The sequence below is a fragment of the Argentina silus genome (genome assembly GCF_951799395.1).
Source record: "Argentina silus genome assembly, chromosome: 21".
Classification (NCBI taxonomy): domain Eukaryota; kingdom Metazoa; phylum Chordata; class Actinopteri; order Argentiniformes; family Argentinidae; genus Argentina; species Argentina silus.
In genome coordinates this window covers 10,406,988-10,429,133 of record NC_139675.1, presented here as the reverse complement: position 1 = coordinate 10,429,133, position 22,146 = coordinate 10,406,988, and the positions used below count along the sequence as shown (strand labels likewise).

At 42.6% G+C, this 22,146-nt stretch overlaps 4 protein-coding genes across 5 annotated transcripts; all 4 read left to right on the top strand.

Moving 5' to 3' along the window:
• Nucleotides 1–1,296: 1,296 nt before the first annotated feature.
• Nucleotides 1,297–4,875, top strand: LOC310821190 (uncharacterized protein). Its single transcript, XM_083693134.1, has 6 exons — nt 1,297–1,716; nt 2,061–2,257; nt 2,475–2,652; nt 2,896–3,974; nt 4,070–4,114; nt 4,290–4,875. The coding sequence occupies exons 1-6, from the start codon at nt 1,419–1,421 to the stop codon at nt 4,443–4,445; spliced, it is 1,953 nt and encodes a 650-aa protein (XP_083549260.1). The 5' UTR covers nt 1,297–1,418; the 3' UTR covers nt 4,446–4,875.
• Nucleotides 4,876–5,047: 172 nt separating this feature from the next.
• On the top strand, nt 5,048–7,562 carry LOC310821219 (uncharacterized protein). Of its 2 annotated transcripts, XM_083693179.1 has the most exons (4): nt 5,048–5,594; nt 5,686–5,774; nt 6,069–6,545; nt 6,642–7,562. In XM_083693179.1, the coding sequence occupies exons 1-4, from the start codon at nt 5,315–5,317 to the stop codon at nt 6,912–6,914; spliced, it is 1,119 nt and encodes a 372-aa protein (XP_083549305.1). In that variant the 5' UTR covers nt 5,048–5,314; the 3' UTR covers nt 6,915–7,562. The 2 variants fall into 2 exon arrangements, with proteins under 2 accessions (XP_083549305.1, XP_083549304.1); XM_083693178.1 differs by having other exon boundaries at nt 6,069–7,562.
• Nucleotides 7,563–7,928: 366 nt separating this feature from the next.
• Nucleotides 7,929–17,534, top strand: LOC310821027 (uncharacterized protein; the record flags this gene model as incomplete). Its single annotated transcript, XM_083692871.1, has 10 exons — nt 7,929–8,282; nt 8,364–8,503; nt 8,602–8,677; nt 8,865–9,956; nt 11,556–11,632; nt 13,424–13,523; nt 13,789–13,916; nt 14,322–14,501; nt 16,266–16,335; nt 16,429–17,534. Exons 1-10 carry the CDS (start codon nt 7,976–7,978, stop codon nt 17,532–17,534), a joined length of 3,276 nt encoding a protein of 1,091 aa, XP_083548997.1. The 5' UTR covers nt 7,929–7,975.
• A 749-nt stretch (nt 17,535–18,283) lies between these two features.
• LOC310821217 (uncharacterized protein) lies at nt 18,284–22,060 on the top strand (the record flags this gene model as incomplete). The annotated part of the gene is made up of 7 exons (XM_083693176.1): nt 18,284–18,512; nt 19,059–19,207; nt 19,351–19,522; nt 19,666–19,953; nt 20,174–20,394; nt 20,686–20,857; nt 21,129–22,060. The coding sequence occupies 7 exons, from the start codon at nt 18,284–18,286 to the stop codon at nt 21,824–21,826; spliced, it is 1,929 nt and encodes a 642-aa protein (XP_083549302.1). The 3' UTR covers nt 21,827–22,060.
• Between the last annotated feature and the right edge of the window lie 86 nt (nt 22,061–22,146).

Sequence of the window (22,146 nt, the reverse complement as noted above, 5' to 3'; positions counted from 1 at the left end):
GAATGCATTGATAGATAGAATACAGAATGTATTGTCTAATAGAATGCATTGATAGATAGAACAGACAAACAGAATACATAGAATACATATTGTAGGTATGGACAGTATGTGAAGGAAGACATCCCTCTGTCTGGATTTATGTATAACATGTATTTATGAATAGAAATTCATTAAGATTGTGACTGGGTAAAATAGATGTTTATGTTTGTTAGAGTATGTTTGTTTTCATGGTACTATACTATGATTCACTCCCAGAATGTGAATTCCTCAGTCAAGGAAGCAGATTAGGTTTAAATGTCTTACAGTCACAAACATATAAAGATTTTAAGAAAGATAAAATGACTAAACGTGACTTCCTGGTCAAAGTCATGTTTACAATGGTAGTAAAGGGTGTGGATAGACGAGAAATCATGGCAGACGTGTTGACACCCTTGTACCAGGAAATGATGGTAAAAACAGTTTTTTCGTGTTGGATGTCAACCACAGTAAAGTTGACTTTGGAGGAGGGTCTTGAGACTTACATTGTCACTTACAAAGGTTTGCGGTATGATATGAATGATGCCAAATCTTTTAGAGAGGTTATGATGACATTTTAGATTTTAGAGTGCTCAACGTTTACTTCTGCTAATTAATTTCAGCGGCAATGGGTGGGAAGAGTACAGTTTGAGAGTACTATGGCATGGAAAGGCTTAACTGTGATTCCAAATGCTGCGTGAATGTGAGATTTTTTTTCTCCGTTCATTGCTGTTTTATATCCATCCAGATAAGCCACATTGAGATAGACATCACTCTGAGTGTCCTGACCAATAGGCAGGCAACACTCAGTAAGAAATAAAAGATACAAATAAAGGACTGTAATTATGACCATGAAACTTAACTAGCTCTGATAGAAGCCTTCACTTTAGTCGACAGGTCGACACCAGTCTCCACACATGTATGGTGATGATAACTAGCATGTGAAAACCTTATATTGCCCCTTTTTTACATCATGTACCCCATGTATATAGACTCCTTAAATATTCAAAGAGATTATTTACTAGAGGTTTAGTCTCTGACTTTAAATGGTAAATAAAGTGTATCAGCTGTTTTTACATTACATTTATGCAATTTTTATTTTTTAATTGAACTTTAAACGTATGTATTTTTGTTACCATGTTTTTTTTTACGTTTTGGAACGGTATGTATTTATTACTTTTGGAACCGTGGTCAATACTAGCCTCAACGCCTAGGTGGCGATACGTAGCTAGTAAGCAATGTCACCGCTCTGAATTTCATAGAAGAAGAACAGAGCAAAGATGGTGGAACAACAAGCCTTTCGGAAAAAGGTGTATTGAATTTGAAGTTATTTCTGTCATAAACTAAACCTTCATATAGCCATCTCACCATAACTTTAATAACGAGTATTTGGCACTGCAAAGATGTCGGAAACTTGCGTTTTGCATCGTCGGGTAACCGCAATTATGGACACCCTATCCGCGGCCGCAGTCACAGAGATTTGCAAGTTGGTGCAGGACTCCTATGCGGCATTACGAGTGGAAGCGTCTCAAAGCAAGAAGGAAATCAAAATGCTAAAGGAAAGACTGAAAATGGCTGAGATGGGGAACAAGTCTGTGAGTGCAGAAGCACAGACACCTGTCTCCGATTTCACAAGAATCGACAGTCCCTCAAGCGATATGTCTGAAGTCGAGGGAGATGCTGGCGACAGTGACTTTGAAGGTACGTGTCACTGTTTCAAAAGCAAGGATAAAGTACCCTCTGTTAAATGTCTCTCTGTTGCAATGTACAGGGACCGTGTGTTTTCATTAAGGGCAAGTGCAATAACTTGATGGTTTAAGTCCTGCAATAACTGAAACGAAAGTACTGTATTTGAGGGGGAAAGCAATATTTTTTTGGAAAGGATGTCATATTAGGCAGGGAAGGCATTGTCTAATTAATTACCTTGCCCATGTTTGTTGTTTTGTCTCTGTTTCCATTTTTAATCAATATATTCTTTTACACGTTGCAAATTTCGGTGACCACCACAGTAAATATGTCTCATCGAATCTAACCCTGTTCCATAGGCGATGAACTTGTTATGGTGAGTGTCACGGGCAGTCAGCACACCCTGTGGAAAACTGGCTCCACGGCAGCAGATAACAAGGTTGCCCCCTCAGAGATGCCTGTTTCCCCAAAGACCAAAGTTGTGGCATCTGTGACACCTGTTCCACCGAAGACCATGACGACCAGTTCGACAGAGAACACCATGAAGGAGAAACTGGTAAGCAATCTGTTTTTTGTAAGGTGGAGCAAAAATAATTTTCATTTTAAGCATTTCTTTCTGCATCTCACTGTTGGTCCCAATTTGTAAACCACTGGGTTTTTCATATAAGCGTCTATCTGCGAAATGGATTCCACCTGACAAAACACATTAATTATTGACCATCTGTGTCAACCGCTGACTGATGTCCCATTGTTTCATTTGCTTGTGTCCACAGCTTCAGCAACATATAACCTGCTTCAGAGTTGGGGAAACACCCAAGATACAACAATGCACAACATGCTGCTCCCTCTACCACTGCCCCTTCTGCAAACCGGCCATCTTCAAACCTAATGAGTTTCACAGGGTGGTTCCTCACATCCAGAGCCACCTAAGATCAGCCATTCAGAATGATGGTAGGACATGTCACCAACCATAAACTACAGCAACAGAAAATAGGACCCAGAATGGATTGTTTTGGTTTCTCATTTGAGATATTGTGTACTTTGATTTAGAAAAAACTTGTGAAACTATAATTGTAGCATTTCTTTATCACATTCCCTTAACACTTAGCTACTAACAAACTAAGATGGTGCTATTTTAGTTTTTTAAAACATTCATAATGATACTTCCAATGCGTCTACCTGTATGTCTTTCAGACTTCATCATCTACAAGTGCAACTTGACGTGCAGAAATTCTGGACACTTTCACTGCTGCTACTGTGGAGAAACGAGAATAAATAAATTGCAAATTCAAAGACATCTCCCACTCTGCAGACAGCGTCCACTAACACTTACTCGCTCCCAACCTCAGACTCCATCTGCTCCTCCTACCCAACATCCTGCCCAACACGCCCCTCCATGCTCCACACCAGATGATCCTACAACTCAAAACACAGATATGCATTCCACTCCAGTGGCAAGACCAGACATTTCTTCACTGGAAAAACCTGACAATGACACCTCCACCAGTCAGCCTCCATTTGCCCCATCAAGCCTGGCATCTGAGCTGCTGGCATCTAAACACATGGAATCAGAACCCATAGAATCAGAACCCTCATCCCCAGAAGCATACAGCAGCCCCCCAACTCCACAGATGGAGGTCTCCATCATTCAAAAACCATCTGCCCACCATGTTGAAAGATCTGTATTTGCCCCAGTTCAGAATTGGGACGCATCTACAACCACAACACTGAAAACCGAATCATCCCAAAGCAGAGAAGGAGAATCCAGGGAGTCCAAAGACTTCAAAATCCAGTGTGACCACTGTGGCATCATTTTGAACAAGAAGAACTTCAAGGTGCACATGAAGAGGAAACACAAGGAAGAACTGAGGGCAGCCGAAAAGGAGGAAGATCTGAAAAGATGTCTGGAGGAGTCCAAAATGGGTATCGTGCGCAAGCATAAGGTCAAAGTTCGGTGCGATCGCTGTGGTATCACCCTGAACAAGAAGAACTTCAAGCTGCACATGAAGAGAAAACACAAGGAGGATGTGAAATCAACAGCTTTTGAGGAAGCTCTGAACAAATGCCTGGCAGAGCAGGGCCTCTTCGCCATCGAAAGTTCATTGCTTGCCTCCCGTCTTGGGACACCAGGAGGAAGGGGTGAAGACCATGATGATGACCTCATCCTAGACATGGAAATGGGAGGAGAGCAGAGCACTGCATACCCAGACTCCCATGAAGTTTGGACCCTTGTGACTCAGCAGTTGCAGGGGGAGAGAGTCCTGGCTGCAATGGTAGACCATTTTCTTATTCCATCTAATCCATCTTGTCCTTGAAGACTGTGCCACTGTACTCACAGACCACCAACTTACTTCTTGTTTATTTACAGAATAGCCAGAGGTATCTTGGACTGGGGAAACCTCACCTTCTAGAGGTAAGCATTTGTAGCAGATCATGCTCTGGAACAGGCAGCATCAACAAAAATATCTTTGCCTTGCTTTCCCATCAATGTTTGAAACTGGTATCACACCTTTTTTTTAGAGTTTAAATTGTGACAAACTGTGACATTTTTATTCCCTTGTGCAAATTTACTGACTTCGTCTTTTCAGCTTCCTCTGGAGTCGCTGGTGTGGATCTTCAGGGAGGTCATTTGTAAGGATGGGAGGAGAGGATATTGGAACCTGTCTCTGGTCTGCAAAACCTTTCATACTATCCTGAGAAATGACATCATAAGGAAATATGCAGCAGGGCAAGTTTGTGACTGACAGAATTCCCTGAAACTCAATAAGAAACTGATATAACCTGAAAGGGTAGCAAGTACATTTTTGTTGTGTTTGTGAGACATACAACATTACTGCTGCTGTGCAATGTGACACATCACATTAGGTTGATGTGCTTAATCAATATCAGTGTCCTTCTGTTCAGAAATGAGTGAAGAATGACTCCCCTCTAGTAGTTGAACCTTGACACAATCAAGATTAAATGTCTTTCTACTGTTCAATAGTTCTCAGTAAAGCATAATTTGTTACTTTTTACAGTTAATTTACTGTAACTGTTACTCTGATGCATTTACTTTTTATATTTCTGAAAACCAACATAAATCTTTTTTTTTATTTTTTTTAACTCTGGTCTTCTCAAGTAGCTTTGTATTTGGCCTGTATGAAGCTGTCAGATTGTGTAGTGATTCTGTATTTGAGCTCAAAAGTAAAATAATACTTTTCGGAGAAACAAGTGTTTGCAGCCTGATTTCATAACATTAAGTTTTTCCAGCTATCATGAAACAGCAGGGGGCGATGTTGGAGATAATAAACCAGGTGACTTTTATTTTGGAAGTCTCCCCTTGAGGAAGTACATGTTCTCATGAAAACAAAATGGGACGTCAAAGATTTACGACCACAACACGATAGCGATTTGTAACCACTAACATTTATCTAAAGCCTAACCTTAATCCTAACCAAAGAGGGTACCGCCCACAGATCAGACTCATTCCACCGGAATGTTTGGTTTATTCTTGGCACGCCTTGCTCTCTTTGAGGACACACCACTTAACCGAGATTTTTACGTTGTCCAGCGGGTACATTAGTGTTATTCTATTGTAATTTCAGAGTAGTGCTTTCAAGGTTTGCAAGGGAGAATGTCAACTGTTGCGTTTCACACTCAAATAGCTTCCATCATTGAAGTATTAGCCAATGCTGCTGTTGCCGATATTTGCAAAGTTGTTGATGATGGCTATGATGTGTTACGTTTAGAAATCTTGCAATGGCAGGGAGAAAATAAGGCTTTAAAAGCGAAATTGCTTTTAATGGAGAAAAAGTTGTTGTTTTCACAATTTTACCAACGAGAATTGGGAGTTGAGAGCTCTTGGGTGGACAACACACCTAGCGATAGTGGCAAGTCATATGGTACAGCCAACGGTAAGTATCCTAAAGTCAGGTATTTGTGTTGCTCCATTTTGCAGTTGATGACACTCACCATTCTCGTATAATGTGCACCATAATACTCCAGCTGCTAATGACAACCTTGAGTGTCAGAACAAGATTCTAAGTATAGGGATCAACTCAACGTCCCAACGTGAGCCTGACGTGAGAAGCAAGGTTAGTGGAACCAACATTCTTAATGGAACTGTACAGTTATTAATTTCTATGCTCATATCATATTGTGTCCGTCATTGATGTACACCTATATAGAGCTGTAGGGATGCACATGTGCCTATGACTGGTGGTACAGTATGTAACCTATACAGATGTGTGTGCTCATGCAATGATAATATTTTAATGTTCAATCACATCTATTTACTCTTTCACCTATTTTCACTCAAGCAGAATTCAACATTGAGGAACTGTAATTAATCCCTTCTAAATAATCACACAGTAATTGTTTGGTTCTAGGCTGGTATGGAGGAGGACAGCCCAGACCTGATCTACATAAAGGAAGAACAACCTGATTTAGACCTGAAATACACAACCCCACAGGATAGAGGAAATAGCCTGGAGAAAATTGTCACAGAGGAGGCTGATGACCCACTCAAGCAGGATGTATGCAAAACCAGTTCTCTCCCGCTCTCGACATGTGATTATGTGATGCATAACCCAGAGACCCAGAGCGAGGAGAGAGACGCCATAGCAGAAACACAAGTTGGAGTAGAGAAAGGCAGCACTTACTCTGGCTGGGAAGCCATGAGACATGAAGCAGTTGACCAGGGTCCTCAGCGCACTGGTTCTGAGAACAGTGATGGCTCCTCCAACGACCTCAACCCTCACTACTGTATGCCCAGTGGAACCAGTAACCCAACTTGTTCTTATGCCACAAGATTGGACTCTCACACGCCTAAGGACTTCAGTCATGGGGCTAGACAGCCAGCAAGGGTGAGCATGGTGTTGTCAAAACCTGCCATAAACGCAACAACAATCTTTCCCAGTGGTCCAAATATGACCAAACCGTTATACCCTTACCCCCAACAGCGGTCGAGGAAGGAGCGGTTTATTTGTAAACAATGTGGAAAGGGCTGGATCAGCGCCAGTGGTCTGAGAACGCACCAGAGAGTTCACACAGGGGAGAGACCTTTCAGCTGCCAACAGTGCGAGAAGACATTCAATCAGTTGTCGAACCTCAAAAGGCACGTGAGGATCCACACTGGAAAAAAACCCTTTGGCTGTGAACGTTGCGGGGACACATTTGTTGATAAAGTCTGCTTAGTAAAGCACCAGCTGAAACATTGTTTTGGACAGAGGTAGATGGGACAGACAATTAAATCGATTTTTTCCCCCTACAAGTAGATATTGAAGGGTCGGGCAGAAGAGATCCTGGGTTATTTGAGGTGTTTGGTGCCCCTGAAGCCACTGTATGTGAATAAAGGCCTAGACATAGAAGCTGGCTGTAATGGTTATGAGCAATAGACCATCCACTTGTAATCATTTTGTTATGCAAAGCTCATAGCATAATGCTGCTAACACTTTTTATACTTGCATTTTTGATACTTCTAATAATGGTTAATACTTTCCTACTGTAAGTGCTAGTCTGTACTTTTCCACTGATGGTCAAGTGGTCACAAGTTGGCTGTAAGATAATCACATGTTGTATTGTATTTTTTCATTTGCCATGGCAAATTAGGGAGTTTAGACTGTGCTAAAACTTTAAAAGATGTTCTTCTGCATTGTACCTGAGGATGAGGAACTTCATCATATGCTGATAGTTGGACTGTAGTGGGGTAGTCATTATAACCGCTTGTGTATGAAGCTTGAGGACCAATCGGTACAAAGGCCAAATCTGACTTAGAACCAGGTTTATACAGGGATACACATGCAAAGTGTGCCTTGAGTTGTTTCTGACCAGAACTATCTCCTGAATTTGTTTAGACAATAAAACATATTTTCTTCAAGAATCTACAATCTGATCTTTCTTCATTGTTGACCAAACCTTGAAGCCCTCAATACAAATGAATCTGAACCAATGTACCACAGCTTTATTGGTCATGTTATTTGTGTATGATCACATGTTGCCAACTATAATCTTCTATATTTTGGTTATGTAGGGGCAGGTGAAGCCAAATGATATAAATATATATTGATGATATAAACTATATAAATAGAGTGTGTATGTCTCTCAATAATGACTAGAATTAGACTGATCGTGTTGAGCTCAGTGCCCGTTGATCTTTTATTTTGAAAATATTTTACAGTTCACCCGGAAGTACTTTAAGGATCTCTGTTATTACTGTTTTGTTTTCAGACTGAAGATACTTACAGAACACTAGTTACCACGCGGATCCGTGTAAAGGGTTGTAAAAGTGCTTAGCATGTCGAATAGTATCACTTTTCCTGCTCAGTTAGCCTCCATTATAGAGGTGTTAGCGAATGCGGCCGTAGCAGAGATCTGCAAACTTGTCGATGATGGCTATGCTGTCCTACGTTTGGAAATTTCCGAAAGCCAGAGAGAGATCGACAACCTGCGGAGGAAGCTGCTCATGACAAGATTTCAGAATTCCCGACGGAGCGCCGGATTTGGAACCCTGCGACGCACGGTTCACAGGCACACCGACGCTGATCGTGTTGGAAGGGCGCGAGATAACGTCGTTGCAAAGTCTAGATGTGTCTCTGGATATCGTAAGTATTCCAAACGCGTGCCAAAACAACGGGCTGACTGAGTATCGGCAGTTTATCAATGGCTCCCCTCTCTCTTTCCAGACTCAGTGGAGGAGAATCGATTTGGCGTCCGTGCTGGCAACTTAACGCAGGATGTTACCAACTGGGACAACGCAGGGCGCATGAGAGCTCACCACCAGAATGACATTCCACTTGCACAAGACAGTGTCAGTGACACACAGGTGAGTTGTCACAATCGCTGTAAGAAATGGATCACTATTTATTTTTCTCATTTGGTTATGTTGAACAAGTCGTAAATCCTCCTTTCTCCTTAATACAGAGGTCAGAGTTGGAGGAGGGAGAGACAGAGTTACCTGTCATCAAGGTGGAGATCATTGACTCCTGCAGAATACAAGGTACAGTTTCAAAAACACAGCATCCATCCATCCATCTACCACCTACATCCATGTTAACTTAATTGTGCCCATTCATTGACTCCTTAACCATGTGAAAGCCAAAGAAGATCTTAAGGCAGCTGGGTGATATTAGGCTATATAAAAGGTACAATTTAATCATGCTTTGTTACGTTTTACCTCTTCACAGACATTGCAACACCTGGTAGTGAGAAGACCATGGTGGCAAAAACAGATACTTCATCATCACTCGAGGTAGCTGCTGATGTACCCCTGGACCAGCAAGGCAGCAGACACAGAGCTTCAGACACTGCACTCAAAATTGAACCTGAGACTCCGAACCAGAGCCAAAATGAAAACCAGAAGTTTCATCATCAGTCATCACAATCTAAGAACGCAAAAGAGGACCAACTGAGTGCTGAGAGTGTGAGCTGGGAAGATTATCATTATCAACTCATAGCCGGTAATAAATCTCAATGGGAAACCTACCAAGAGACGGAAAACCCCTCTGCAAGCAAAACAGGTCCAGACGCTGAGAGCCAGAGCTTGTCCGAACACCCGGAGGGGCGAGGGGGGCCTGGTAACCCCGGGGCCTGCATGCCCCCTTTGGGCTCTCTGGACTGGGAACCAGATGTGGTGTTGGTGGACTCAGTCCCCATCAAAGTGGAGGCAGATATGAGCTCTGAATGGAGCCTAATGGGCCAAGAGGCAGCCGCAAGGCATAGGCAGTTCATGGTTGGAGCAGACAAAGGGAGGGCAGGAGTAGAATCAGAAGATGTTACACACACGTCAGAAATATGTGCCCCTAACACGCAACACACAATCGAAGATAGAACTATGGGGTTGAGGTCCAAGTTACTTCATGTCAACGGACAGTCCTCTTGCCAGGGCTTCTCCTCCTCATCTTCACTCAAAACCTCAAGGATTCTACACCCGAGAGAGAAACAATACCCCCTTCCAAACATCACGAAAGGCTTAGCTTCCTCATCGAGAGGCACAGAAAAGCAACCACAAATATCTCGTGGCCCGGTCAAGCGTCAGTTCCGCTGTACGCTGTGCGGGAAGCACTTCCCCCAGCTGGCATACCTCAGGAGGCATGAGAGGGTCCACACAGGGGAGAAGCCGTACGGCTGCAGCCACTGCGACAAACGCTTCTCTCACAGTCATCAGCTGAAGAACCATGAGAGGGTCCACACTGGGGAGAAACCGTTCGTCTGTGTTTACTGTGGGAAGTGTTTCACTCAGTCCAGCCACATGAAGAGGCACCTCAGCGTCCACACAGGCAACAGAACATTCAGCTGTATTCAGTAATAGCAATGAGGGGGCGGGGGTAGTTTTGGATAGCTTCACTATGGAACGCTACCATCTGTGTGCAGTGGTTGAGTGTTGAGTTCAGCCAGTTTAATGTTAAGTGGACCGTTTCACTTCGTCTTTGCTTTTTAACCAGATGATATCGCTAAAAGACAACAAGCAAATTAAAAAAAGAAGTTCCAGAAGAAACTTGATGGTCTTATTTTGGTAGTAGAACAAAAAGAAAGATGGTTTGGACGATTGATTGATTTGCTGGGTAGTTGAAAGAAAATGAGAGTATTATTATGGTAGCAGATGAAGTTAAAGATGGTTTGTTGGTAGGGTGGATGGATGGATGAATGGTTTGTTGAATAAATTGATAGATGAAAGAGATATAGGATAGATAGATGAGAGAAGGTTAGAAAGATGAGAGTTATATTGCTTGATGGATAGATAGACAGACAGGATGAGGCTGGGGTAGTTCATTGGAGTGGATAGAGAGTAGGTTGGTTGAGTGGTCGAAAGTGGTCGAGTTGGTTGGTGCAGTTGGCACATTTTACAGTTGGATTGGAGTGATTAGCTTGAAAGGTGTAAGAGCGTGGTTGGTCCAAACATTTCATCTTTCGGTTTCCATAGACCTCAGTGATAAAATTGGCACTTTCAAGTTTTTATACTTTAAAAATTGTAATTTGTTTGGAAAGGTTTAATGCAAGCAATTCAAGTTAGACTTCTCTGCACGTTGTACAGTTGGATTGATGTGAATAGCTTAAAAGTTGTAGGAGGAGTAGCAGTGTGATAAAGTTAAAGATGGTTTGGTTGGTTGGTTGGGTGGATGGATGGATGGATGGATGGATGAATTGATAGATTATAGATAGTTCGATAGATAGGTTCAGGTGTGAGACTACAACAATGACATCATGTTCTCTAAATATTACTGTTCCCACAAAATTTTGAGATGTTGGTTGTTGATGTGGCCATGAGCCAAAATATACATTTAATTGTTGCTGGTATTTACCACTCGCCTGCTGCCTTGGCGGATGCTGTTGGTAATATCTCTGTATTGTGTAATCTAGATTGGCTAACCCTGGCCTCTAATCATTTGAAGAATAGTTGTATTGACTTTAACCTGACTCAACAAATTACCAAACCAACACTGATTAATGTAAGAAACCAAGCAAAGTCCTTACTAATTGACCACATTTTTACAAACAGCCCCCACAAGTACTTAAGGACTAAATCTTTAACATTTATCTCCCCAGGTGTTTCTCCATGATATGTATTACTCTGATCTTTCCTCTATCAGCTGCATACCCGACCCTGAATTGGCCCGAGAACTTTTCTCATCTATTTTTCATCTATATCTCTGGCAGACAAACATGCCGCCTTTAAACGCCTTAGAATTAAGGAGAGAACTAGTCCTTGGTATTTCTCAGAACTTTCAGATCTCCTTTTGATGAGAAATCAGGACTGGCACTGCCACTTTCCGCCCCCTTGATTGCAGAGTCAGTGACATATATTTTTAATCTGACTATTGTCTTGGGTGCTCTCCCCAAGGTTTGGAAAGTACCCTATGTGCTCCCTGTCCATAAAGGTGGGGACCCCTCTGACCTAGATGACTGTCATCCAATATCCAAGCTATCTGGCCTCTCCGAAGTATTAGAGTCCCTGGTAACTCTCAGCTAATGACCTTTTTATCTTCTCGTTCTATTCTATGCACCAATCTGGCTTTAGACCTGGACATAGCACAGTCTCAGCTGCTATATTGTTCTTAGAGGATGTGTTTAATTGCCTAGATCGAAAAATTCTTTGTGCTGCCTTATTTATTGACCTCTCCAAGGCATTCGATGCGGTCAACCATTACCTACTCATTCAGGTTGTCTGAAATAGGCAATCTACCACAGCAGAAAGCAAATTGTGCAATCTACCTTCATGCCAGTGCTTCATTCTGGTGATGTCATCTCCCAAAATGCAGCAGCCACTACTCTTAAACCTTTGGATGCCATCTGCCATAGCGCCATCCGCTTTATCACAGATCAGTACTCATCATTGCATCATTTATCAGAAGGACGGCTGGACCTTGTTGAAGTCCCGTAGATCTCTTCATGACTCACTTTTTGTGTACAAAGACCAACTGCATAAACTCCCTGCTTACCTAACCTCGTTATTGAAATATAAGAACAGAAATCACTATGTTCTCAGAGTTGGTTTACTCTCGAGGTTCCTCAGGTCTCCACTGAATTCGGTAAATCCGCTTTTAGTTTTGGTGTACCTCACACTGTTTCTACAAAACACATGACATTTGGTTGTTCTGGTGCCGCTTTGGCAATTTCAAATGTTGATTGACAACCTCTTTGGATTAAGGGTGTGACTGTTTCTCTTGATATAACATATAGTGTGGTTTTATATGATGTATTGATTTCTGTATTTTACTGTATTTTTTATGTATTGAAATTGTATTTATATTGTGGACAGGGTGCAAAAGAGGTCTCACTGTGTATAGATAAAGGTTACATAAATAAATAATAATAAAAAAAAATAGATGAGAGAAGACTAGGTAGATGAGAGAGAGATAGAATTAATGAGCCTGGAGTAGTTCAGTGAAGTGGGTAGAGAGTTGGTTGGTTGAGAGTGGTTTCAGTAGAACCATGAGAGTGCATTATTGTGTAATCATTCTAAAAACATGTTCAACAGGTTCCATCGCAGCTAAATAGACATTCCACCGTAGACCTCGAGTTTTGCACATTGTTTGAATCGTTTAAAAAAGTTTCATGAGTTTCAAAAACTTGAATATAAAGAAAGTGAGTTATAACTCTCTGCATGTTGTGAAGTTGGATTGGTGTAAATAGCTGAACAAGTGGGAAGACAGCAAATAAGAAGAAGTATGACCAAGAACAATAGTTGGACTTGATGAAGCAAGCCCACTAATAAAAGGCTTTTTACAGTTGCTTATTTTGTATTTTGTTGTTGTCCAATAACTGTTTAATCGAACTGAAATTAAAAGGTTCAATGAACTGTTTTCTTTCCTTGATTAATGGATAGAATGAAAATTTATCTTTTCTCTGCATGCTGACCTATTTCATGAACCACACCTCAACAATAAAAGAGCTGTTAAATAAGAAGAACAGACCAGATCAAACCCCTCTACTTTTTATGAAAGGGATTGGGATGTTGTTATTCCATATGTTGTGTTCAGAACAGCGAGCTTTCGATCTCTATCTGCTCCTGTGCAGTAGGTGGCGGTGTTGTGTTGTACTGTCGAGGAGAAAGACGAAACAATCGGATTAGCCATCAACAAACAGAGGCTAACGAGATAGCTCTGCTCTGATTACTATCCTCATGTAGCTAAGTAAATATTGTTTGACTGTAGATGCGAATGAAAGCAATCATAAGACGTTTTTCTATTGAACTTCAAGACAAGTGACAGGGAAAATGTCGACTTCCGTGCATTTTCATTCGCAGATAGCCTCAATCATGGAGGTATTGGCCAATGCAGCCGTGGCCGAAATCTGCAAAGTTGTTGATGACGGCTACGGTGTAATACGTATGGAGATGTCTCAAGGTCAGAAAGAGAACGAATTTCTTCGGAGGAAAGTGAAATTATTGGAAGTTCAGATCGCAAGGTTTCGAGCGGAGAGAGTCAAGTCTTCAGAAGGGTCTTTCAACAATCGTTTCCATGGGATACGTCTGCTCAATAGACACAACCGGGAGACAACTGGGACAGCAGGTAATTTAAGGTCACATCCATGTTTTAAACAAAACTGTTGGTGGCCCTGGTTGAACATGACCAACATGTGATGTGAAATTCCCCATTCACTTAATTTCAGGGTCTACTTTACAAAACAGAGCCAGACTGGTCAACAAGAGCTTTGGAAACAGCATACAAAGAGAGAGAGAGCCCATTGATTTGATCCATGAAGTCACACCAAAACTTGATGTTGCCATAAGGGATGAGGTAATAGCTTTCCTTCGGTACACATTGTTGACTTAAGATTGCCATTATATTAATTGTGTTTGTGTGTCTACAATGCAAGTCCGATTAAAAATATATGTCAAGTAACCAAATAAATCAACAGAGTAGACTGTGCTGTATGTGTGTGAGATACAGATATTCTGCAATTTTAGCAAATTCATAAATGCTCCTCTAGGCATCATGAAGATCTTCTGATTTGAGCAGACTTGTGTAGAGGGTCTGTGTGTGTGTGCGTGTGCGTGTGTGGACTGTTTTTAGGGGGTGTTTAGAGCAGGGCAGAAGATGAATTTCCTTTCCAACAGAAATCTTGTAGTGTTTCGGATATTTGTATCTTGAACACACGCTGTACCGCCTTGTCTCACTCATTCCCCACTGTTCTCATTGCAGTCAACAGAGGAGGGGGAGCCAGAGCTGGTGATCATCAAGGTGGAGGGTGCAGTTGGAGCAGAGGACACCAGGAGCAGCCATCCAGACACAGTAGCAGAGGGCAGCAGAGAGCACGCGTCGTCAGCTGCGGCCAGGGAGGTCCTCACTACCCAGCCCTGCACCAGTCGCTGCGTTACGGAGGTCAGTGGATCTGACATCGTCCTCAAGTCACAGACAGAAACTGAGGGGGGGAACCAGAGGGCCCAGCGGCCCGCAGGATCTGAACTCAGTGCAGAGAGACAAAATGTGGACGCGCAGTGTGAAAGGAATGAGGGGCGCGGTCTCTTGAGGGGTGCTTTAAATCAGGTGTGGACAGATGTAGTGACTGGCGATGCCTCCTCTTCTTATGCCAACGTAGTGAACCTGGAGTGTGTGTCAGTGTGTGAAGAGGGCCAGGCTGTCTCTTTGATAGAGGAGAGCGTAGAAAACCACAGGTTCTCTCCTCGTCATTCTTCATCAGATGTGATAGTGATTGACTCTGGATCTGCCGGTCAGGAGGTAGAGATGGTCTTTGAGTGGGGTGCGAAGGGTGCAACTGCTGCACCAAAGAGTAATCACACAGTCACTAGGGAGGGAGTTGAAGCTTTTGACATGATTCGCCCCATTCACCTAGATGCGATGAGTAAGAATCCCCAAAACGTGACATCTCGCACACAGGCTCCGCCCGTTTGTTTCCCCGCAAAGGACAGCCTGTCTTCCCATTGTGCAAGCACCTCCCGTCTCAGAACCCAACAAGCAAACGCATCACTTCCTGTCGGCCATGCAAGACAAAGCGATACATATAGTCTTGCAGCCCATTTTCTAACACCCACCATAGAGCGCCCGTTCGGTTGCACCGGCTGCAAGAAGAGGTTTGTCCTCGAGTGCGACCTGAAGAGACACATGGTCATCCACACTAGAGAGCGGCCGTTTGTGTGCGGCCTGTGTAACAAGAGTTTTGTCTGCTCCAGCCAGCTGACAATGCACCACAACGTCCACACCGGGGAGAGGCCGTTCAGCTGCTCCCAGTGTGGACGCAACTTCTCCCACTCAAGCAATCTGAAAAGACACCAGAAGCTTCAACATTGATAGCTGTTCTCAAACCAATTAATTGAAATAGATTAACTTTATGTTTGATTGTGCCTGTGGCAACATCTATTCAACGTTTTTTGTTCTATCTGAGTTTACTGTGATGTTAGCCTTGCAAGTTAGTGGGTATTGAAATGGCACTTCCAGCTTTGTGTCTGGTTCTAATAATAGTTCCAATCTGGGTTTCAATAGCATTTGAAATCATTTCAAATTCTGTGCTTGATTGAGCTTGCCTGGCACAAATGGACCAATGCAATACTCCCCAAAGTGCAACCTGCCAATCTTGCACGCCAGGCAGGCTCAAGCTAACTTTGAAAGTATTAGAAAATACTTTTACATGTCCAATACGTTTAGAATGCTTGGTTCATATTAGCAATGTTTGCATTGAATAATGAGGGTTCTACTTTGTTGTGTTAACTTCACACACGTGTAACTGTGTAACATACACCAAAATTGTAGCATATCCTCAAATTGTATATCTTGAGGGGGAAAACTGTAAATGATTTTGTACGAGCATAGCCTTTACATTGTTGTATATTGTATTATATAAATCAATCAATAAATAATATTTTACAAAACATTCCACAGTAATGCAAGAGATGGGAAAGGGCATTGTATTGTTAACTAAATAAATGTGTTTTTTTTTACATGGCAAATGTTTAAGTTTACTGAAAAGCTGAATATTTCTGTCAGAGTTGATTCAGCAAATCTACCAAATTCAGAACAGTGAAAACCTAATCAAAGCAATGCTCCTCAGCTTCGATTGTACTGTGTGTGGACTTGTCTGGGAATATTTAAGTTCTCCCACCTTTGAACTCAATCCGTACCTCTTTACAGGGCAAGACCACAGTGGAGGGGGAGCGCAACCCCCAACAATTGAAGGAAGAGAATTTGCAGGAGATGCTAGGTACGGAGATGGTCAGACAGTTGCTGTTATGATTATTTGCATGCTATGAAATAATAATGTGTGTTTATGATCGCGTTTGTGTTGTCTCCGTAGATGCTGACAAAGATGAAACACTGACCAGTACACTGGCTAGAGATGCAGCGGAGCTCCGAGCCAAAACCAATGTCATGAATGTCCACAGACCTGACACTGTTCTCGGGTCAGAACCACAGTCTCATAGTGTGACCCAGTCACATCAACACACAGGTCCAGGACCTGTCACTGTTAATCAGCAACCCAGTCTTCACTCTGACAGAACTGGTCCACCAGAAACCTCTTGGAATCAGCGAGGAAGTGAGACAGAGACTGAGCGGCCATCTTGCACAGGAATCTCACTGCCCCTCACAAGGGTGAGGCTCCCCCCCGATTCTCAAAAGGAAAGGGGTAAAGTCAGTGGTCAAGGCAGTTCAGAGGTCAAACCTGAGGTTATAATAATAGATCTTCCTGATGAAGGGGAGGAGGACACATCCTCTCCATGGAGACAAGACAACGATCGACTGACGCATCGGAGAGGACATGAAGGAGGAGGAGGAGAAGCAGCAGCACTCGGGAATCAGAACAACACTCATCAGCATCTCACACATGTCCAGGTAGCAGTGAGACAGAACCCACCTGATGAACTGTTCTACCCCATGGACATGAATGAGGCTTTCGACAATAGCCTAGCCTCCTTTCAAAACGCCCCCGCTCCCCTCCGTGTGGCAACAGGGGAGCAGCCTTACCCCCCCTGGGCGGGCGTCGAGGAGAGCGCCCACCAGAGTGACGCAGCCAATCATCAGGACCAAGGGGCAGAGTCTGAGTCAAGGTCCTACATTTGCACCACCTGTGGGAAGCAGTACCCTCACCTATGCCAGCTCAAAATACACCAGAGGGTCCATACAGGGGAGAAGCCCTACGAGTGTGTCCAGTGTGGGAAGCAGTTCGGCCAGTTCGGCAGCCTAAAGAGGCACCAGAGGGTTCACACCGGAGAGAAGCCGTTCAGTTGCGCCCAGTGCGGGAAGCAGTTCTCCCACGCCAGCAACTTGAAAGTGCATCAGAGTGTTCACACAGGGGAGAAACGGTTCAACTGCAACCAGTGCGGGAAGAATTTCTCCTTCCTGAGCAATCTAATAAGACACCAGGCGGTTCACGCCAGGGAAATAGGCTCATCTGTGTTGTAATGGTTGTGTCTTTTCCCATTTCTTCACTGACTGCCTTTATGAATGTTTTATTTGAGCCATTAGTTTGGCTGCATATTGTATTTGATGCAACACTGCATTGTTCTGGCAGGTTGATTAATGATTAATGATTATTTTATACATAAGCGTATTCAATTTGGTCTTCCTTTAGGAGAGCAAATAAATTATTTTTAAATCAATAATGTAACTGTTCTCGCCAAATTCTTTACACACATGCAGGTTTATGAAAACCATTCCCCTTACTGCTGATCTTTGGGGGAAAAACGTGTGTGTACTCCATCAAAAATCGAATCGATGAAGTTAATTGATGCCCTTGAGACTTGAGGCTTATGATATCTTTTAATATATGTATATGACCCATACCCTGTGATGTATTGTTTTGTTTAAGTTTATTTATTATTGGTGTTTTGTGATAGATTTTGTATTGAAAAAAACTAACTGCAATTTAACTACATTTATTTACATTGCATTTTTAAACTGCATTTCTTTAATTGTATACATTTATACAGTGTCTACGAAGTGCAGACCAAACGTATGAATGCACAAATGTATATGTAGAAATGTCATGTGATAAGGTGTCGAGTAATAAACCAATTAATTGGAAATGTGAGAACTGTCATTGTTGGTGGACCCACTCTCTCAGGGTTTACGGTAAGTGTTCTCTCCGGAAGTAGAGGGGGGATCTGTTCTGAAGCATCTTTATAAAACAAGAATAAACTAAATTGCTTAAGATGTCTTGCAAAGTCACATTTCAGTCGCGTGTCGCTTCCATTATGGCAGCAATAACAGCAACGGCTGTGGAAGAAATGTGTCACCTCATGGAAGATTGCTATGCTGCTCTTCGTGAGGAAATATTGCAGAGCCGTCGTGATGTTGGACAAAACGAAAGTGTGAGAACGAAATCGTTTCAAACGGAGAAGAGAGGCACGGAGGACCGTCCAGAGTGGGATGAAAATCCTCGTAAGGAAGTCAAAAGTTGTTCAACTGTTCTTGCGACGTGTTGCAGCGATCTAGCTAACTGAGCTGCCATATTGGTAGTTCAACAAGAAAAAAGGACTCATACTTGTGTTGTTTATGTTTTTGTTGACAAAGGTCACATGATATTTCGTGATGATGGTATAATATATGATATAATGATAAACATATAGCTTCAAATCATGTTTTGAAAAAGTAATGCTGCTCCTATGGAATGGAATGTAAAAATGTAACCGATTATACATGGTTAGAGAAATCCCAATGTTTACATTTTGTAGCTGACCCAGTGGTCGCTACTTTTAATAGTTTTAAATAATCAGATCTGTGGTTAGGGGCAACACCTAATAGCTACAACCATACGATCACATAGGTGGAATCCAGTGGAATAGATCTTGGGTGTATCATTACCATTCTCATGCCACAAGCTTCGTCTTCTCAAATAGGTTTTGTGGAATATAAACCGTTTGCAAGCTAGATATGTCCCCCATCCCCCTCTCGTGATTGATCTTCATTTGCATGACGTCCCACCAGATCTGGTGAACTCTAACCCTGTTGTGGAGGAAAGCCATGACGATCTGGACCTCAGCAGTCCTTGTATGGAAGAAGAGCCTGCACCTGAGGATGATGACCTGTCACTGGCAGCCATGGAAGAAGGACCTTCACAGCCAGTAAAAGAAAAAGTCAGTCATATTATTTGAGAATCAGAGATGGCAAACCACGTTATATATAATATATGGCAGTAGCAGGTAGCTACTGCACTTTTTTTTAAGCTTTCATAGGCAACTTACTCATCGGTTTGATTTCTCATGTGCTTGTTTTCTAGCTCCACATCACAGTGTTGAGAGGCAGGGCTCTGCCAATACTACAGAAGTGCACAGACTGCTGTGACCAGTATCATTGTCCGTTTTGCCGAACATCGGTTTTCAAACCAACAAAAAGGTCTAAAGTCCTCTCTCATTTAGAGGTTCATCTTTCAGGAGCTGTGTCTTGTGAGGGTAAGATCCTATCCTGGCATTTCAAACTGAGTTTATAGAGTAGAGTAGGCTCATTGTAATGATGGAATGGAATCAAACGTGTGTTTGATACCACATTCCAATATGTAACACGTGGTAACCAAATATGTTGTGTCTATTTTCAGGTTACACAATGGTCAGATGTAGGTTGGACTGCAGGCCGTATGGACACTACCACTGCATGGTTTGCAGAAAGACAGTACTGAAAAAAACCCAATTCATTAACCACTTAACAACATGCAGAGGTCTCAATAGAACTACCATCAACAGCCATGCCTTTACACCCGAAGCCACGGGGTCTGAAGCCAAGATGAGCTTAATTCAACATGCAGGGTTTCAGAAGTTGGACAGTGGCACCGCAACAGAAACAGCTGAGCCACAGTTTTTGACTGCCTTGCGCCACCCAGCTCAAGGTATAAGTTGCGTCTAACCACTGGTCAACGATCAGATTATAGGGAATCATTAATAATTGACGACCAATATCAAACAGTCAATGTTTTTATTTTTATTTTTTGGTGTGTAGGGGTCAGTGTTCAAACAGTCAATGATGGAGGCTACTCTCCTTCTGCAAGCATTTGACTGTGATTGAGACATATTTTACAGAATGCCTTTATTTTGATGTCGCCCCACCAGATTTGGGGAACTTTCCTGTTGTGGAGCGAATCCTTGATGAACAAGAGGCCAGCAATCTTCTTCTGGAAGATGATCCTGCAGCTGAAGACGATGATCCAACTTCACCAGTACTTGTACCAACGGCGCCTCTGCTGGTAGGGGGGAAGAGTACAGATGGAGAATCAAACTCAGACACAACACCCACCGCAGAGGAAGAACTGGTAGCACAGCCTGTTGACAAGGTCAGTTGAGCTTTACTTGTGGATTGGCATAGTAAGGGCAGTGGCCTTGTTCATAAGGCATGGTCCACAAATACAGCTCACTTTAAAGTGTGCAAGACAAAAATTCCCTCTTGAAGGCTTTTACATTTGTATGTGAAGTTCTATACCAGTAGAGCAAATGGTACATTTCCACGACATCTACACTTATTCTGTATCCCCTTCATTCCTATAGGGGAAATAAGGGTTCTCATTCCATCATGCCCAGTGTAATTCCCTGATGTCTATAGCACACCGTCATCTTTTATTTTCCAGCTCCACGTCACAGTGCAGCAAGGGAAGAGACTGCCACCACTGCAGAGATGCACACAGTGCTGCAGCCTGTATCATTGCCCAGTTTGCAAAACGTCCATTTTCAAACCAGCTAAAAAGTCTAAAGTCCTCTCACATTTAAAGAGTCATCTTTCAAGGGCTGTGGTTTATGAAGGTAAGATCTGTGTGCTTAAATGTTGGCATTTCAAACTGATTTCACTGAGTACGGACCTCACCTTTTGGTCTGACACTAGATGATCCACTGTAATATATGCTTTTCCTATCACCATGAAAGAGGGCTTTGTTTCCCAGGCGAAGAATAAACTGAGACTCAGCTAAAAAAAACACATTTAGTGTTCAATCTCCAGTCGTACTTGCTGTCGAATCTATGTGTGAGTGTAACCTCCCTGAAGTGTTTTAAGCAAACCTATTGGTCTTTTTTTCAGGTTACACCATGCTCAGATGTAATTTGGACTGCAGAACAAGTGGACACTTCCACTGTATGTTTTGCCAAAAGACAATAATACAGAGAGGCGTCTTCAACAGCCACCTGAGAACATGCAAAAATCGAGGACCAGTTGGAAGTAGCTCCAACGTCAATGCTGCTTCGCAGGAAGCCATCGCCAGCTTGATCAGGGATCGTGAGTATATTCAACTGATAGGCGCAACTCTTCAAACTCCTCCCGAGGCTGGCGATAGCTTGACCAATAATCTGTGTATTAATCCGGAAAGCATAACTCCTCAAAAGACTATCTGTCATAAATGCGGTCTTGCGCTTAACGTAAAGAACCTGAAACTGCACATCCAGAGGAGACACTCCGAGTTTGGGAGCACAAGAGGGATAGCAGGCCCTGTGTCTCCAGGACAACCTGGCACCAAAATGGGTAGAATCTGTCACATCTGTGGACGTATGATTTCCGTTAAGAACATGAGAGTTCACTTGCAGAGAAAACACCATGGGTCTCAAGGACAACACAGCACCGAGAAACCTCAACCTCAAGAAACCATACCAGGTAGGAGAGCATCTGCCACCTGTCACATCTGTGGATGTATGATCATCGCGAAGAACATGAAAGTTCACATGCAGAGAAAACACTTACAAGGGCTGTCAAATGAAAATGACGGGGACATTTTGTTATGTTGATTTATTTTTGTTGACCCTGCTTTAGGCCTAAACAAATGTATTGTGTTACTCCTGACAAAATCAACAGAAAATCAATGCTTTGTGAAACAGCTTTGTGTTGAGAGTGAGTTGTGAAGAGGAATACTGTCTTTTTCAAGCACACCACACTATACTGCAGGCTTCAGTTGTTATTCTATGGTTTGTTGTTGCTCTTTCTGTCTGACGGTTGGAATAAAGTAAAATGCTTAAAGTTGATCCAAAGGTTTGTCTAAATTAAATTAATGAAACTTTATGACCTTTGTGCCTCCAATATATGCCACTCAATTGAATCACAGAGGGAA

Bases quoted from the DNA above. Each gene is read 5' to 3' on its own strand.
- LOC310821219 (XM_083693178.1), top strand. From the start codon at position 5,315: ATGTCAACTGTTGCGTTTCACACTCAAATAGCTTCCATCATTGAAGTA. The intron at 5,595-5,685 runs GTAAGTATCCTA...ATAATACTCCAG, and splicing joins GTCATATGGTACAGCCAACG to CTGCTAATGACAACCTTGAG. The intron at 5,775-6,068 runs GTTAGTGGAACC...GTTTGGTTCTAG, and splicing joins AGCCTGACGTGAGAAGCAAG to GCTGGTATGGAGGAGGACAG.
- LOC310821190 (XM_083693134.1), top strand. From the start codon at position 1,419: ATGTCGGAAACTTGCGTTTTGCATCGTCGGGTAACCGCAATTATGGAC. The intron at 1,717-2,060 runs GTACGTGTCACT...CCTGTTCCATAG, and splicing joins TGGCGACAGTGACTTTGAAG to GCGATGAACTTGTTATGGTG. The intron at 2,653-2,895 runs GTAGGACATGTC...TATGTCTTTCAG, and splicing joins ATCAGCCATTCAGAATGATG to ACTTCATCATCTACAAGTGC.